The following is a 17,470-nucleotide window of genomic DNA, read 5'->3' on the forward strand; positions in this document are numbered from 1 at the left end:
CGGGTCATGAAAAAAGTTTGATACATCGAAAACTTCGATTTATAAAAATTCGAATCATACATAGTTTCGTTAGTAGTGTTATATAGTGAGAAAATTCGGGACCAAGCAAAAAGTTCGATTCAGCGAGAAATTCGAATCAACGAAGTTCGAATCATCGAGGTTTGACTGTATATTGATATTGAAAACATTCCGTTAATCTGAGTTTCCGCTGGCTCTTAAACCAAAAACGTTACATTGTAGACAACAGAATGGTCTACAATACAATGTACGTATATAGGTTTCTGATTAAGATCGACTTTCTAAGTCTATGTGTGTTAAATGAAATCAAAGGAAAACTGATCTGTTAATCTAGGCCTGTACCTTCGACTGAAGGCCCGAGATGGTTCAATACCTGATAAGGTAAAGCTGACCCTATTTGCCTGGAAATCCGAGCGAGCTTTCATCCCAAACAAGGAACAGGTGTTGATAGACTTTCTGTGTGGATTACTGGTCAACAAGAAAAAGTAAGTATGCTTAGATCTTAAAAAAACGTTCTATGTGGGTTATATATATTGGTCAACAAGAAGGGTAGACTTTCAATGTGGGTTATTGGTCAACAGGAAGAGTAGGTTTGGTTTGGTTTGGTTTATTTAGTTTTAAGTCCTATTAACAGCTAAGGTCATTTAAGGATGGCCTCCCGTGCGTGCGTGCCACATGCATGCGTGTGGTGAATGCGTATGTGTGTTTTGGGAGGCTGTGGTATGTTCGTGTTAAGTCTCCTTGTGATAGGCCGGAACGTTTGCCGATTTATAGTGCTACCTCACTGAAGCATTATACTGCCGAAGACACCCAGCAGCACACCCCACCCGGTCACATTATACTGACAACGGGCGAACCAGTCGTCCCACTCCAAATATGCTGAGCGCTAAGCAGGACTCCAGGAGTAGCAACTACCTTTTTTAAAGACTCTGGTATGTCTCGGCTAGGGGACAGAACCCAAAGCCTTCCTCACAGCGGCGAACGCTCAACTAAAGGCCAAAAGTGAGGCATTGTCAAGGAAGACATTAGGAAGAAGAAAGTTAAGAAAGAAGAGAAAAGATAAGATCCCAAATTTAGTCGCCTCTTACGATCATGCAATGGGGGCAGCAGGTACAATTCTTACGTCCTACCTGCAGGGCAGCAAGAAGGGTAGACATTCTATATGGGTTATTGGTGAACAAGAAGGGTAGACATTCTATATTGGTTATTGGTCAACAAGGAGAGTAGACATTCTATATGGGTTATTGGTCAGCGAGAAGAGTAGACATTCTATATGGGTTATTGGTCAACAAGAAGAGTAGACATTCTATATGGGTTATTGGTCAACAAGAAGGGTAGACTTTCTATGTGGGTTATTGGTCAACAAGAATAGTAGACATTCTATATGGGTTATTGGTCAACAAGAAGGGTAGACATTCTATATGGGTTATTGGTCAACAAGAAGGGTAGACATTCTATATGGGTTATTGGTCAACAAGAAGAGTAGACATTCTATGTGGGTTATTGGTCAACAAGAAGGGTATAGACATTCTATATGGGTTATTGGTCAACAAGAAGAGTAGACATTCTATATGGGTTATTGGTCAACAAGAAGAGTTGACATTCTATATGGGTTATTGGTCAACGAGAAGGGTAGACATTCTATATGGGTTATTGGTCAACGAGAAGGGTAGACATTCTATATGGGTTATTGGTCAACAAGAAGGGTAGACATTCTATGTGGGTTATTGGTCAATAAGAAGGGTAGACATTCTATATGGGTTATTGGTCAACAAGAAGAGTAGACATTCTATATGGGTTATTGGTCAACAAGAAGAGTAGACATTCTATATGGGTTATTGGTCAACAATGAGAGTAGACATTCTATATGGGTTATTGGTCAACAAGAAGGGTAGACATTCTATATGGGTTATTGGTCAGCGAGAAGAGTAGACATTCTATGTGGGTTATTGGTCAACAAGTAAAATTTAATACAAATATATACACAGGAGTGTCACATTTTCATATCAAATTTTCAAAAAGGAAAGAAAAGTTCATTTTACAAATTTTACCTGTTTCTGGTTGTTCATTTATAATAAAGACATTTCATTATAGTTTTAATTTGTGTAGTAATTTGTGTTTTTGATCAGAAAGACCCAAGAAAACATAAGTACAATAAAAGACAGAAAAAAGTAACTCGTTTTTAAATGTATCACACTGTTTATCATCTAAATACTGTTTTACAGGAATAAAGTATCAGATGAAGATAGCGTGTTGGTATTGAAGTGCTTATCTGACATTTTACACACACAAAAAGCACATCAGCCTAGCAAATATGGAAAGACAATTATCATCAAACCTTCTATCTGTCAGGTGAGTATCAAACGGAACATAATTCAGAGGTTATTTAAATATAGGTACGAATTTAAATGTTTGCTGGTTTACTGACAATGAAACATAATTCAGAGGTTGTTTAAATATAGGTAGGAATTCAAATGTTTGCTGGTTTACTGACAATGAAACATCCCTCAACTTATGAATATGATTTACTCGATAACATTATTATTCACTTGACAACATGTTTTATGACAATAATTTACTTGAGGACAAGTTTTATGACAATATTTTACTTGAGGACAAGTTTTATGACAATAATTTACTTGAGGACATGTTTTATGACAATATTTTACTTGAGGACAAGTTTTATGACAATATTTTACTTGAGGACAAGTTTTATGACAATGATTTACTTGAGGACAAGTTTTATGACAATAATTTTCTTGAGGACATGTTTTATGACAATAATTCACTTGAGGACATGTTTTATGACAATAATTCACTTGAGGACATGTTTTATGACAATAATTTACTTGAGGACATGTTGTTTCACCCTCCAGGTCCTGATAAGCGCCCTAACAGATCCTAAAGTTTATTCAGACCCGACAGTCCTCAGCCTTGTGATTGGCTGTTGCTATGCTGTAATACATTCACAATGTCTGGCCTACGTCTTCACAACCAAGTACGACCATATGGTAAGTGTCCACTTTATAAGTCATGGAATATCTTACTGAACCAGAACTGATTTAGATATACAAACATCTTACTGAACCAGAACTGATTCAGATATACAAACATCTTACTGAACCAGAACTGATTTAGATATACAAACATCTTACTGAACCAGAACTGATTCTGATATACATCTCACTGAACCAGAACTGATTGATTCAGATATACATACATCTTACTGAACCAGAACTGATTCAGATATACAACCATCTTACTGAACCAGAACTGATTCAGATATACAAACATCTTTCTGAACCAGAACTGATTCAGATATACAAACATCTTACTGAACCAGAACTGATTCTGATATATATACATCTCACTGAACCAGAACTGATTCAGATATACAAACATCTTACTGAACCAGAACTGATTCTGATATACATCTCACTGAACCAGAACTGATTCTGATATACAAACATCTTACTGAACCAGAACTGATTCTGATATACATCTCACTGAACCAGAACTGATTCTGATATACAAACATCTTACTGAACCAGAACTGATTCAGATATACATACATCTTACTGAACTAGAACTGATTCTGATATACAAACATCTTACTGAACCAGAACTGATTCAGATATACAAACATCTTACTGAACCAGAACTGATTCTGATATACAAACATCTTACTGAACCAGAACTGATTCTGATATACATCTCACTGAACCAGAACTGATTCTGATATACAAACATCTTACTGAACCAGAACTGATTCAGATATACATACATCTTACTGAACTAGAACTGATTCTGATATACAAACATCTTACTGAACCAGAACTGATTCTGATATAAATCTTACTGAACCAGAACTGATTCTGATATACAAACATCTTACTGAACCAGAACTGATTCTGATATACAAACATCTTACTGAACCAGAACTGATTCTGATATACATCTCACTGAACCAGAACTGATTCTGATATACAAACATCTTACTGAACCAGAACTGATTCTGATATACATACATCTTACTGAACCAGAACTGATTCAGATATACATACATCTTACTGAACTAGAACTGATTCAGATATAAAACATCTTCCTGAACGAGAACTGATTCCGATATACATACATCTTACTGAACCAGAACTGATTTAAATATACATACATCTTTCTGAACCAGAACTGATTCCGATATACAAACATCTTACTGAACCAGAACTGATTCCGATATACATACATCTTACTGAACCAGAACTGATTTAAATATACATACATCTTACTGAACCAGAACTGATTCAGATATACAAACATCTCACTGAACCAGAACTGATTCCGATATACAAACATCTTACTGAACCAGAACAGATTCAGATATACATACATCTTACTGAACCAGAACTGATTCAGATATTCAAACATCTTACTGAACCAGAACTGATTCCGATATACATACATCTTACTGAACCAGAACTGATTTAAATATACACCTTACTGAACCAGAACTGATTCTGATATACAAACATCTTACTGAACGAGAACTGATTCTGATATACATACATCTTACTGAACCAGAACTGATTCAGATATACAAACATCTTACTGAACCAGAACTGATTCCGATATACATACATCTTACTGAACCAGAACTGATTTAAATATACATACATCTTGCTGAACCAGAAATTATTCAAATTTACAAACATCTTACTGAACCAGACCAGATTTAGATATCTTACTGAACCAGAACTGATTCAGATATACAAACATCTTACTAAACCAGAACTGATTCAGATATACATACATCTTACTGAACCAGAACTGATTCAGATATACATACATCTTTCTGAACCAGAACTGATTCAGATATACATACATCTTACTGAACCAGAACTGATTCAGATATACATCATGTCTCCCTGTCAAGTCTCCAGATTTGGGCTGGAGCCTGCAGGTTATAACCTCTACAGAACAATGTAAAAACATTGAGGATAATTATGGCTATGGAGAACGGAATTTGTTTAATGTGCTGAATAATTTGGTATGTCACAAGCCTTTAGTCGACTGGTATATACAAGTACTTAATGAGCTCAATAATTTGGTATGTTACGAGCCTTTAGTCGACTGGTATATACAAGTACTTAATGAGCTCAATAATTTGGTATGTTACGAGCCTTTAGTCGACTGGTATATACAAGTACTTAATGAGCTCAATAATTTGGTATTTTACGAGCCTTTAGTCGACTGGTATATACAAGTACTTAATGAGCTCAATAATTTGGTATGTTACGAGCCTTTAGTCGACTGGTATATACAAGTACTTAATGAGCTCAATAATTTGGTATGTTACGAGCCTTTAGTCGACTGGTATATACAAGTACTTAATGAGCTCAATAATTTGGTATGTTACGAGCCTTTAGTCGACTGGTATATACAAGTACTTAATGAGCTCAATAATTTGGTATGTTACGAGCCTTTAGTCGACTGGTATATACAAGTACTTAATGAGCTCAATAATTTGGTATGTTACGAGCCTTTAGTCGACTGGTATATACAAGTACTTAATGAGCTCAATAATTTGGTATGTTACGAGCCTTTAGTCGACTGGAATATACAAGTACTTAATGAGCTCAATAATTTGGTATGTTACGAGCCTTTAGTCGACTTGAATATACAAGTACTTAATGAGCTCAATAATTTGGTATGTTACGAGCCTTTAGTCGACTGGAATATACAAGTATTTAGTGTAACAAGGTCATTTTATATTACATAGCCACAAGTTTCAGATTCTGTTTATCACAAAGCTCATAATTATAAGAATTTATTTTGTAAAAAGTTTTAAATATATTTCTCTGTGAGGCCAAATTCCACTCAGGCAGCACACAATTTTCTCAACAAAGACAATTATGCAAAATTATAGATTCATGATGACATCATAACGTATGTGTGATGTCACAATAGTGTTATTACTCAGGTGTATTATGCTACATATAACATGGTGGAACGGGTATACAGATCAAATGATTTATTTGTACACAAACAGGCTGGGTTGTTATCAGCCCTGGTTCAGATAGCAGTCAGACATGTCAACACGGGTCGCAAACTTTCCACAGAACTTGTGGAACTTCTGGAGAAAGTCATACACATCTACAAAGGATCCCAGAGAGCTCACCCAAACCAGAAACAGGTAAGTTTACTATTATCCCAGAGAGCTCACCCAAACCAGAAACAGGTAAGTTTACTATTATCCCAGAGAGCTCATCCAAACCAGAAACAGGTCAGTTTACTATTATCCCCAGAGCTCACCCAAACCAGAAACAGGTAAGTTTACTATTATCCCAGAGAGCTCACCCAAACCAGAAACAGATAGGTTTACTATTATCCCCAGAGCTCACCCAAACCAGAAACAGGTAAGTTTACTATTATCCCCAGAGCTCACCCAAACCAGAAACAGATAAGTTTACTATTATCCCCAGAGCTCACCCAAACCAGAAACAGATAAGTTTACTATTATCCCAGAGAGCTCACCCAAACCAGAAACAGATAAGTTTACTATTATCCCCAGAGCTCACCCAAACCAGAAACAGATAAGTTTACTATTATCCCCAGAGCTCACCCAAACCAGAAACAGATAAGTTTACTATTATCCCCAGAGCTCACCCAAACCAGAAACAGGTTAGTTTACTATTATCCCCAGAGCTCACCCAAATCAGAAACAGGTAAGTTTACTATTATCCCAGAGAGCTCACCCAAACCAGAAACAGATAAGTTTACTATTATCCAAGAGAGCTCACCCAAACCAGAAACAGGTAAGTTTACTATTATCCCCAGAGCTCACCCAAATCAGAAACAGGTAAGTTTACTATTATCCCCAGAGAGCTCACCCAAATCAGAAACAGGTAAGTTTACTATTATCCAAGAGAGCTCACCCAAACCAGAAACAGGTAAGTTTACTATTATCCCCAGAGCTCACCCAAATCAGAAACAGGTAAGTTTACTATTATTCCCAGAGAGCTCACCCAAACCAGAAACAGGTAAGTTTACTATTATCCAAGAGAGCTCACCCAAACCAGAAACAGATAAGTTTACTATTATCCTCAGAGCTCACCCAAATCAGAAACAGGTAAGTTTAATATTATCCCCAGAGCTCACCCAAATCAGAAACAGGTAAGTTTACTATTATCCCAGAGAGCTCACCCAAACCAGAAACAGATAAGTTTACTATTATCCCCAGAGAGCTCACCCAAATCAGAAACAGGTAAGTTTACTATTATCCCCAGAGCTCACCCAAACCAGAAACAGGTAAGTTTACTATTATCCCCAGAGCTCACCCAAATCAGAAACAGGTAAGTTTACTATTATCCCAGAGAGCTCACCCAAACCAGAAACAGATAAGTTTACTATTATCCCCAGAGCTCACCCAAACCAGAAACAGATAAGTTTACTATTATCCCCAGAGAGCTCACCCAAACCAGAAACAGGTAAGTTTACTATTATCCCCAGAGCTCACCCAAACCAGAAACAGATAAGTTTACTATTACCCCAGAGAGCTCACCAGAAACAGGTGGGTTTACTATTACCTCAGAGAGCTCACCTAAACCAGAAACAGATAAGTTTACTATTATCCCCAGAGAGCTCACCCAAACCAGAAACAGGTAAGTTTACTATTATCCCCAGAGCTCACCCAAACCAGAAACAGATAAGTTTACTATTACCCCAGAGAGCTCACCCAAATCAGAAACAGGTAAGTTTACTATTATCCCCCAGAGCTCACCCAAACCAGAAACAGAAAGTTTACTATTACCCCAGAGGGCTCACCCAAACCAGAAACAGATAAGTTTACTATTATCCCCAGAGCTCACCCAAACCAGAAACAGATAAGTTTACTATTACCCCAGAGAGCTCACCCAAATCAGAAACAGATAAGTTTACTATTACCCCAGAGGGCTCACCCAAACCAGAAACAGGTGAGTTAACTATATCATCTTACCAGCTTTTCGAAAGCTTACCTGAAACAGACACAGGAGGTTTTATCATTTAATCAGTTAATGAGAATGGAGAAGACTTTATCAATCTGTGTTTAACAAAACAAATGTATATTTGATGCTTTATTTAATTGTGTCACAAGAGCACTTTTCAATGATCAATATATTTGTCTTTCAAAAGGCATATTCTGTCAAAAGTAGGCAACTTCATTTAACAATTGTCAAAAGAGAGTACATTTTGATTATTAATCTTTTTTAACAGGTGCTGCAGATGGTGACTTCTAAGCTGTTGGTGCCAGCGATTATGTTTTGGGGTTGTACTCGCACAGACAAGTCTGATATACAGCATTTAGCCAAAACTCTTATAAACATCATACAAAATGGAATCTTTGACAAGTAAGTCAGCAGTAATGTAAATCAGACCAAAATCATTTAAATGAGTTGACTACCATGTCGACTATAACTTACCTGGATGGTTGTCTAGTTACCATGTACAACTATAACTTACCTGGACGGTTGTCTAGTTACCATGTACAACTACATTGTTTTGTATAACTTACCTGGATGGTTGTCTAGTGAGATAGTTACCATGTACAACTATAACTTACCTGGACGGTTCTCTAGTGAGGTGATTACCATGTACAACTATAACTTACCTGGACGGTTGTCTAGTGAGGTGATTACCATGTACAACTATAACTTACGTGGACGGTTGTCTAGTGAGGTGATTACCATGTACAACTATAACTTACCTGGATGGTTGTCTAGTGAGGTGATTACCATGTACAACTATAACTTACCTGGAACGGTTGTCTAGTGAGGTGATTACCATGTACAACTATAACTTACCTGGACGGTTATCTAGTGAGATGGTTACCATGTACAACTATAACTTACCTGGGTGGTTGTCTAGTGAGGTGATTACCATGTACAACTATAACTTACCTGGACGGTTGTCTAGTGAGGTGGTTACCATGTACAACTATAACTTACCTGGACGGTTATCTAGTGAGATGGTTACCATGTACAACTATAACTTACCTGGGTGGTTGTCTAGTGAGGTGATTACCATGTACAACTATAACTTACCTGGACGGTTGTCTAGTGAGGTGGTTACCATGTACAACTATAACTTACCTGGACGGTTGTCTAATGAAGTGGTTACCATGTACAACTATAACTTACCTGGACGGTTGTCTAGTGAGGTGATTACCATGTACAACTATAACTTACCTGGACGGTTGTCTAGTGAGGTGATTACCATGTACAACTATAACTTACCTGGATGGTTGTCTAGTGAGGTGATTACCATGTACAACTATAACTTACCTGGACGGTTGTCTAGTGAGATGGTTACCATGTACAACTATAACTTACCTGGACAGTTGTCTAGTGAGGTGGTTACCATGTACAACTATAACTTACCTGGACGGTTGTCTAGTGAGGTGGTTACCATGTACAACTATAACTTACCTGGATGGTTGTCTAGTGAGGTGATTACCATGTACAACTATAACTTACCTGGACGGTTGTTTAGTGAGGTGGTTACCATGTACAACTATAACTTACCTGGACAGTTGTCTAGTGAGGTGGTTACCATGTACAACTATAACTTACCTGGACGGTTGTCTAGTGAGGTGGTTACCATGTACAACTATAACTTACCTGGACAGTTGTCTAGTTACCATGTACAACTATAACTTACCTGGACAGTTGTCTAGTTACCATGTACAACTATAACTTACCTGGACGGTTGTCTAGTGAGGTGGTTACCATGTACAACTATAACTTACCTGGACAGTTGTCTAGTTACCATGTACAACTATAACTTACCTGGACGGTTGTCTAGTTACCATGTACAACTATAACTTACCTGGACGGTTGTCTAGTTACCATGTACAACTATAACTTACCTGGACGGTTGTCTAGTGAGGTGGTTACCATGTACAACTATAACTTACCTGGACGGTTGTCTAGTGAGGTGATTACCATGTACAACTATAACTTACCTGGACGGTTGTCTAGTGAGATGGTTACCATGTACAACTATAACTTACCTGGACGGTTGTCTAGTATTGTATTGTGATAGATATTTATGACGTATTGTGATAGATATTTATGAAGTATTGTAATAGATATTTATGACGTATTGTAATAGATATTTATGATGTATTGTGATAGATATTTATGAAGTATTGTGATATATATCTATGACGTATTGTGATAGATATTTATGATGTATTGTGATATATATGTATGATGTATTGTGATATATAGGTATGAAGTACTTATTTACTATTAACAGGGACCACCAGGTGAGCTTCACTATGTATCTCAGTACTGTATGTGGGGAAGGCGAGTCCATGGCCTTTTATCTCAAAACCATTGAAAACCTCTTCAGCACAATATCCAGCATACTCGACGGCAAGGTAAGGACTTATCTATGTATCTTGTGATGTAAGTGTAGACATATTGTCAATGCCTTGTTTAATATGTATGTCACAGGTTACACATTTGTATTCTTTATAAAGATATAAGTGTATATAGATGTTTGATGTCAAAATATGATTTATAGTGGATGCCTTTAAAATAATCTTTTCCTGATTTTTGTTTATAGTATTCGCTTAAACTAACATCTGACAGGAGTATGAAGTTGTTTACACTGGCTTATCTCCCTTACTTCTTCAACGGTTTTATTCACCACAAATGGTAAGTATTTTGTATAAATATACCGTACTTCTATATACTTTGGAGTTTATAATACAGTAAAACACGGTTATAACGAATCCCAGGGGACCGACTGAATCAGTTCGTTATATTGATAGTTCGTATTACGTATACGTGTATTACAAATTTTATTGTTTTTTTCCTAAAAACTTTGCTGTATGAAAATATTAAAATAAAAATACAAGGAAGTAAAAATTAAAAGCGATGCAATTATTTTAAGTCAGTTATAACTTTCTGTCGAAACTTTTCGCGTGAGGCAAGTGTGTACAAAGTACTAAAAGCATCTGACGTATCATTTTGAGACTCCAGAAAACAGCTTATCACATGTAAATAATCATTCACCGTAGCACCACCGATTACAGAATCTTCCTCATCTGTCTGTATTTTCTCCTCGTCCTCGTCCGAATGTTCATAACGTCTTTTACAACATCTGCATCAGTCATCTCCGTAGAATTACTGACGAAATCAGTCGCGGTGACCTTTACCCCGGAAGTCTCATTTTCACTAGCTCTCAATCGCTTGATGATAAAGCCATTGCGAAACATACATGTACTGTATACACACTAAGACATCTAAGAATGGATTAACAACTCAACATAAACATCGATAAAACAACTCACTTTATTCAGAAGTCATTGAAAACACAACTCACCGATTCAATAGGCGTACAAATATATATCCTGATATTGCCATCGGGCGCCTCTCGGTGACATGGTCGTGATCACCAGGGCATGAATTTCCGTCTTAGAAGATGGGTTCGTACTATAGTGTTAAAATAACATGGAATTTCAGCCGACAGGACCGCTAAATTGGTTTGTTATAGACAATATTTCGCTATGTGAAATTCGTGATATAATTATAGAATTACATTGATGTAAGAGGGAGAATAGCTGGGGAATGGGGATCAGTTCGCAATATCCATAAAATCGCTATAAGTGTGTTCGTACTAAACATGTTTTACTGTATAGATACACTTTGACACACTTTGAATAGTTGATATTAGAAATTGAAATTAGTTCATGCTTAAATCAGATCAACTTTCCAAGAGCAATTAAAAATTGTACATTCCAATCTAGATAATATAAAGAATCTTCATTTTGTTAAGCATGTATCGGAGAGGTTCAGTAAATAGGTTTAAGATTGAGTACAGATTGGGCTATTTATAGCAGTAATTACCTACAACCATATAAAGATGGTTCTCTTTTACAGAGAGGGAGACATGTTATAATAAACATGGGACATACCCCAGCCTCTCAAAATACAAACAAACCGCAGCCTCTCAAAACACAGACATACCACAGCCTCCCAAACCACAGACATACCACAGCCTCCCAAAACACAGACATACCCCAGCCTCCCAAAACACGGACTTACCCCAGCCTCTCAAAACATGGACATACCCCAGCCTCTCAAAACATGGACATACCCCAGCCTCCCAAAACATGGACATACCCCAGCCTCTCAAAACACTGACATACCCCAGCCTCTCAAAACACAGACATACCCCAGCCTCTCAAAACATGGACATACCCCAGCCTCTCAAAACATGGACATACCCCAGCCTCCCAAAACATGGACATACCCCAGCCTCTCAAAACACTGACATACCCCAGCCTCTCAAAACACAGACATACCCCAGCCTCTCAAAACACGGACATACCCCAGCCTCTCAAAACACAGACATACCACAGCCTCTCAAAACACAGACATACCCCAGCCTCTCAAAACACTGACATACCCCAGCCTCTCAAAACACAGACATACCCCAGCCTCTCAAAACACGGACATACCCCAGCCTCTCAAAACACAGACATACCACAGCCTCCCAAAACACAGACATACCACAGCCTCTCAAAACACAGACATACCCCAGCCTCTCAAAACACAGACATACCCCAGCCTCTCCAAACACAGACATACCCCAGCCTCTCAATACACTGACATACCACAGCCTCTCAAAACACGGACTTACCCCAGCCTCTCAAAACACGGACATACCACAGCCTCTCAAAACACAGACATACCCCAGCCTCTCAAAACATGGACATACCCCAGCCTCTCAATACACTGACATACCCCAGCCTCTCAAAACACGGACATACCCCAGCCTCTCAAAACATGGACATACCCCAGCCTCTCAATACACTGACATACCCCAGCCTCTCAAAACACAGACATACCCCAGCCTCTCAAAACACAGACATACCCCAGCCTCTCAAAACACAGACATACCCCAGCCTCTCAAAACACAGACATACCACAGCCTCCCAAAACACAGACATACCCCAGTCTCTCAAAACACGAACTTACCCCAGCCTCTCAAAACACAGACATACCCCAGCCTCTCAAAACACAGACATACCCCAGCCTCTCAAAACACAGACATACCCCAGCCTCTCAAAACACAGACATACCCCAGCCTCTCAAAACACAGACATACCCCAGCCTCTCAAAACACAGACATACCCCAGCCTCTCAAAACACAGACATACCACAGCCTCCCAAAACACAGACATACCCCAGCCTCCCAAAACACAGACATACCCCAGCCTCTCAAAACATGGACATACCCCAGCCTCTCAAAACACAGACATACCCCAGCCTCTCAAAACACAGACATACCACAGCCTCCCAAAACACAGACATACCCCAGCCTCCCAAAACACAGACATACCCCAGCCTCTCAAAACACGGACTAACCCCAGCCTCTCAAAACACAGACATACCACAGCCTCCCAAAACACAGACATACCCCAGCCTCTCAAAACATGGACATACCCCAGCCTCTCAAAACACAGACATACCCCAGCCTCTCAAAACACAGACATACCACAGCCTCCCAAAACACAGACATACCCCAGCCTCCCAAAACACAGACATACCCCAGCCTCCCAAAACACAAATATATAAACCTCATGCATGTATCGCGTATTATCCCCATATTAATACTGGTTCTTCCGTTTTCTAATGCATTCTTGTCCTGGCCCTGACTTTTGATATGTTATAGATATCACAATGAAACATGAAAGTATCTGGTTCCCTTCATCAGCCAAATGCCACATCACCTCAACCACGGGGCCGCGGTGGTCGAGTGGTTAAGGTGTCCCAAGACTTTATTACTAGCCCTCCACCTCTGGGTTGCGAGTTCGAAACCTACGTGGGGCAGTTGCCAGGTACTGACCGTAGGTCGGTGGTTTTTCTCCAGGTACTCCGGCTTTCCTCCACCTCCAAAACCTGGCACGTCCTTAAATGACCCTGACTGTTAATAGGACGTTAAACAAAATAAACCAAACCAAACCTCAACCACATTGGTAATGGTATAAACATACAGAGAAATCAGCTACCTTTTTGTATGTTTGTTATTGCAGCAACTCGGATAATATCACAGCCCATGTATGTTTATTACTACAGCAACTCGGATAATATCACAGCCCATCGCCTGTTCCTCTACATCTGCTCCCTGATTGGTGTAAAGCTTGATGACAGCGACCCCTGTGAACAAGCATTAGACCCTGCACTTCTAGGGGTGATAACCGGTCTACTGAGGATGGCCCACGAGGCAGATATTTATCATGTTGCCAACGACAACGCGGCCGGTGGTCAACAACTACAGGCTTATAGGACAGTTCTGGACGTCATACTGAGGAGCGACAGGTAAGAACAGCTCAGTATATGTGGGTGGGCAGGTGGCAAGGTATATATATCGAGGTTACATAACGAGTGGTTGTTGGATATGGAATTTATTTCACACGAGTAAGTTATTTTTTAAAAGTTACAAAAGACACGAGCTTTAGCGAGTGTATTTTGTAACTTTAAAAAAATAATTTACGAGTGTGAACTAAATTCCATATCCAACAATTACGAGTCATGTGACTTGTTTCTACCACTATAATATCACCTTGAATCAAAGGGAAATGTGGCCATGTATAATTTCGTGTATGCAAATAAAGTGTACCGGTGATGTCCGGGACCATGTGATGTGACGTCATTCGATTATTGATGACGTCAATAACAATTGCACCTTGGTCAAAGTTTGAATTCTTGCCCAATCAAAAGACCGGATGGTCATATACCACTAGTGGTATTTAAGATATATTTATCCAACGGTCGGCATATTTATACAATGGCTTGAGAGTGGAATAACACGGCGTATTGTGGTAGAAATTACTGTCTTCTTTCACCAAGGTGACCTGGATTGGATTCAATCGTGAGACGTGTTTAAGGTACTGGGGCTTCCTCTTTCGTTGATGCCTTTGTTCACTTCCATCCAGGCCAACTGGAGTGATTATTAATATACAATTTATCTATGACTTATATTTGTAAATTGTTGTATTTTAGAAATGTTCAATGTTTCAATTTTTATTATGGTGTTGAATCGTCTGGTTTCTTGTTATCGACTCCCAGTATGAGGGTCCAGTATGAGGGTAACCAGAAGTGTCAGGGACCTTGAAGGTTTCTCCAACTAGTGACTGTTATATACAAACTCATTCAGACAAGGTTGGCACAACATTTTACTTCAGAAGTGTTTTAAAAAAAGATGGATTTAAAATTGGCAACATGTTTTGTTACTATATAATTATACCCCCGCAACGAAGTTAGTGGGGTATACTGGAATCAGGTTGTCCATCCGTCCGCCCCTCCGTCCGTCTGTCTGTCTGTAGACGCATTTTGTCCGGACAACTCCTCCTAAACGGATGGGCCAATTCCGATGAAACTTCACACGAATATTAATGATCATATGTAGATGTGCATGCCGCTTTATTTTTGTTCAAAATTATGGTTGCTATGGCAACTGGTCACTATAAAAAGGTTTTCTGATAAGAACCATAACTTTTAAGTTTGTCCGGACAACGTCAACTCCTCCTAAACCGAAGGGCCGATTTCAATGAAACTTCACACAAATATAGAGGACCATGTGTAGATGTGCATGCCACTTTTTTTTTTTTTTTCAAAATTATGGTTGCTATGGCAACTGGTCACTATTTTACTGGGTTATCTTAGTTAGCCTCTTATTAACAGTTTCAATTCACCATTGACTCGTGCAGATTGCGGGGGTATTAGTCAGCCATCCTGGCGACAGTTCTAGTTATGTTATGCTGATATAGTTTTGGAAAGGCGGGGCCGTGGTGGCTGAGTGGTTGAGGTGTCCCGACACTTTATCACTAGCCCTCCACCACTGGGTTGCGAGTTCGAAACCTACGTGGGACAGTTGCCAGGTACTGACCGTAGGCCGGTGGTTTTTCTCCAAGTACTCCGGCTTTCCTCCACCTCCAAAACCTGGCACATCCTTAAATGACCCTGGCTGTTAATAGGACATTAAACAAAAACAAACCAAACCAAATAGTTTAGATTTGGAAACTGAAAAACAAAGATTTTATGACCAAGATTTTGATTTATAAGAGGTACTAATTACAGATGTCCTGCAGTGTACAGCTGCCTCCAACAGTTGTTGTATCTCAACCACATGATCTTGGAACCGAGGATAACAGAAGTTCTCGCCTTGTGTCTTCTGAATCCGGCCCAGGTATTAATAACATTGTACTGTAAATCACTTATATTTCGCGAGGGATTTATTTTTTTCGTTAATTCGCAAGGAGAGTACAACACAAATTCAAATCCCTTGCGAATATTTATATTTGAATGACAAGAATAAGTGGCGTCCATTTTGAATCTACCGTAATATTTAGTTGGTGAACAGACATCGCCGTTAAAGTTATAATAGAATAATAGATTATATACTTGTATCAGATTGTAATTTCATATCACAAAACACTATATATGAACGGACGTGATAGCTTTACTTACATTGAAAACAACTCACTTCACTCTCCACATGGAAATATCGCCGACCTGTTAACGTCATTCGCGAATTTAAAGTCATTTTGAGATCAGAATTCGCGAAATTATGTATTCGCGAATAAGTCGAATGAGGTGAGTTCGCGAAATATAAGTGATTTACAGTATACAGCCATCCAAAATGTCATGATAACATGATGACTGCTAAGATCAGTAACCATAAGCAGTGATAAATGTTCAATTTTGAGAATAATAGGGAAACAAGATGGTTGAATGCAGCCATCTTGGATTAAGACAGTTGGAAGAATTTTATCACTATTTCTTGAGTAGTATAGGAGGATATGTTTTTCAAACTTCTATTTATAGTTTCGGTCCCCATAATCGTGTTCTGCACATCAGTCTTGAAACCTGTCAAAAAACAAAATGGCTGACTTATAACTGACATTGTTTACGTTGTATCATTGACTTTACTATCGCAACGTTTTCAAAGGTCTGATTTCTTATTTTCAGCAGTGTGATGTGGCTGACAAATTTCTCACAGAACTGATAACCACTTATGGCAAGTTACGACAGGTTCCAAAGTGGATAGAGAAAGTCTTGGTGAGTGTGGAACAATCTAAACTTACAAGCTGGCCAGGCTTTCCAACTTTCTTCTGTCAGAGGTGAGTTTTTGTAATTACAGGACTTACGATATGTACAGGTGGACATTTTTGTCCAGTTTATTTATATTTATTATATATTTAACTTAGTATGTAATGTAAGATAGGGCCGCGGTGGCTGAGTGGTTAAGGTGTCCCGACACTTTAACACTAGCCCTCCACCTCTGGGTTGAGAGTTCAAAACCTACGTGGGGCAGTTGCCAGGTACTGACCGTAGGCCGGTGGTTTTTCTCCGAGTTCTCCTGCTTTCCTCCACCTCCAAAACCCTGGGCAGTTCCTTGT

At 38.9% G+C, this 17,470-nt stretch overlaps 1 protein-coding gene across 1 annotated transcript; it reads left to right on the top strand.

Annotated features, from left to right (window-relative positions):
- Nucleotides 1-346: 346 nt before the first annotated feature.
- LOC117318428 lies at nucleotides 347-17,220 on the top strand. Its single transcript, XM_033873417.1, has 10 exons — nucleotides 347-503; nucleotides 2,244-2,370; nucleotides 2,895-3,029; nucleotides 6,065-6,208; nucleotides 8,269-8,402; nucleotides 10,312-10,435; nucleotides 10,624-10,715; nucleotides 14,145-14,387; nucleotides 16,149-16,257; nucleotides 17,040-17,220. Exons 3-10 carry the CDS (start codon nucleotides 3,027-3,029, stop codon nucleotides 17,193-17,195), a joined length of 1,005 nt encoding a protein of 334 aa, XP_033729308.1. The 5' UTR covers nucleotides 347-503; nucleotides 2,244-2,370; nucleotides 2,895-3,026; the 3' UTR covers nucleotides 17,196-17,220.
- Nucleotides 17,221-17,470: the final 250 nt, after the last annotated feature.

This window comes from Pecten maximus, unplaced genomic scaffold (assembly GCF_902652985.1).
Source record: "Pecten maximus unplaced genomic scaffold, xPecMax1.1, whole genome shotgun sequence".
Lineage (NCBI taxonomy): Eukaryota > Metazoa > Mollusca > Bivalvia > Pectinida > Pectinidae > Pecten > Pecten maximus.

Bases quoted from the DNA above. Each gene is read 5' to 3' on its own strand.
- LOC117318428 (XM_033873417.1), top strand. The intron at 6,209-8,268 runs GTAAGTTTACTA...CTTTTTTAACAG, and splicing joins CTCACCCAAACCAGAAACAG to GTGCTGCAGATGGTGACTTC. The intron at 14,388-16,148 runs GTAAGAACAGCT...TACTAATTACAG, and splicing joins GTCATACTGAGGAGCGACAG to ATGTCCTGCAGTGTACAGCT.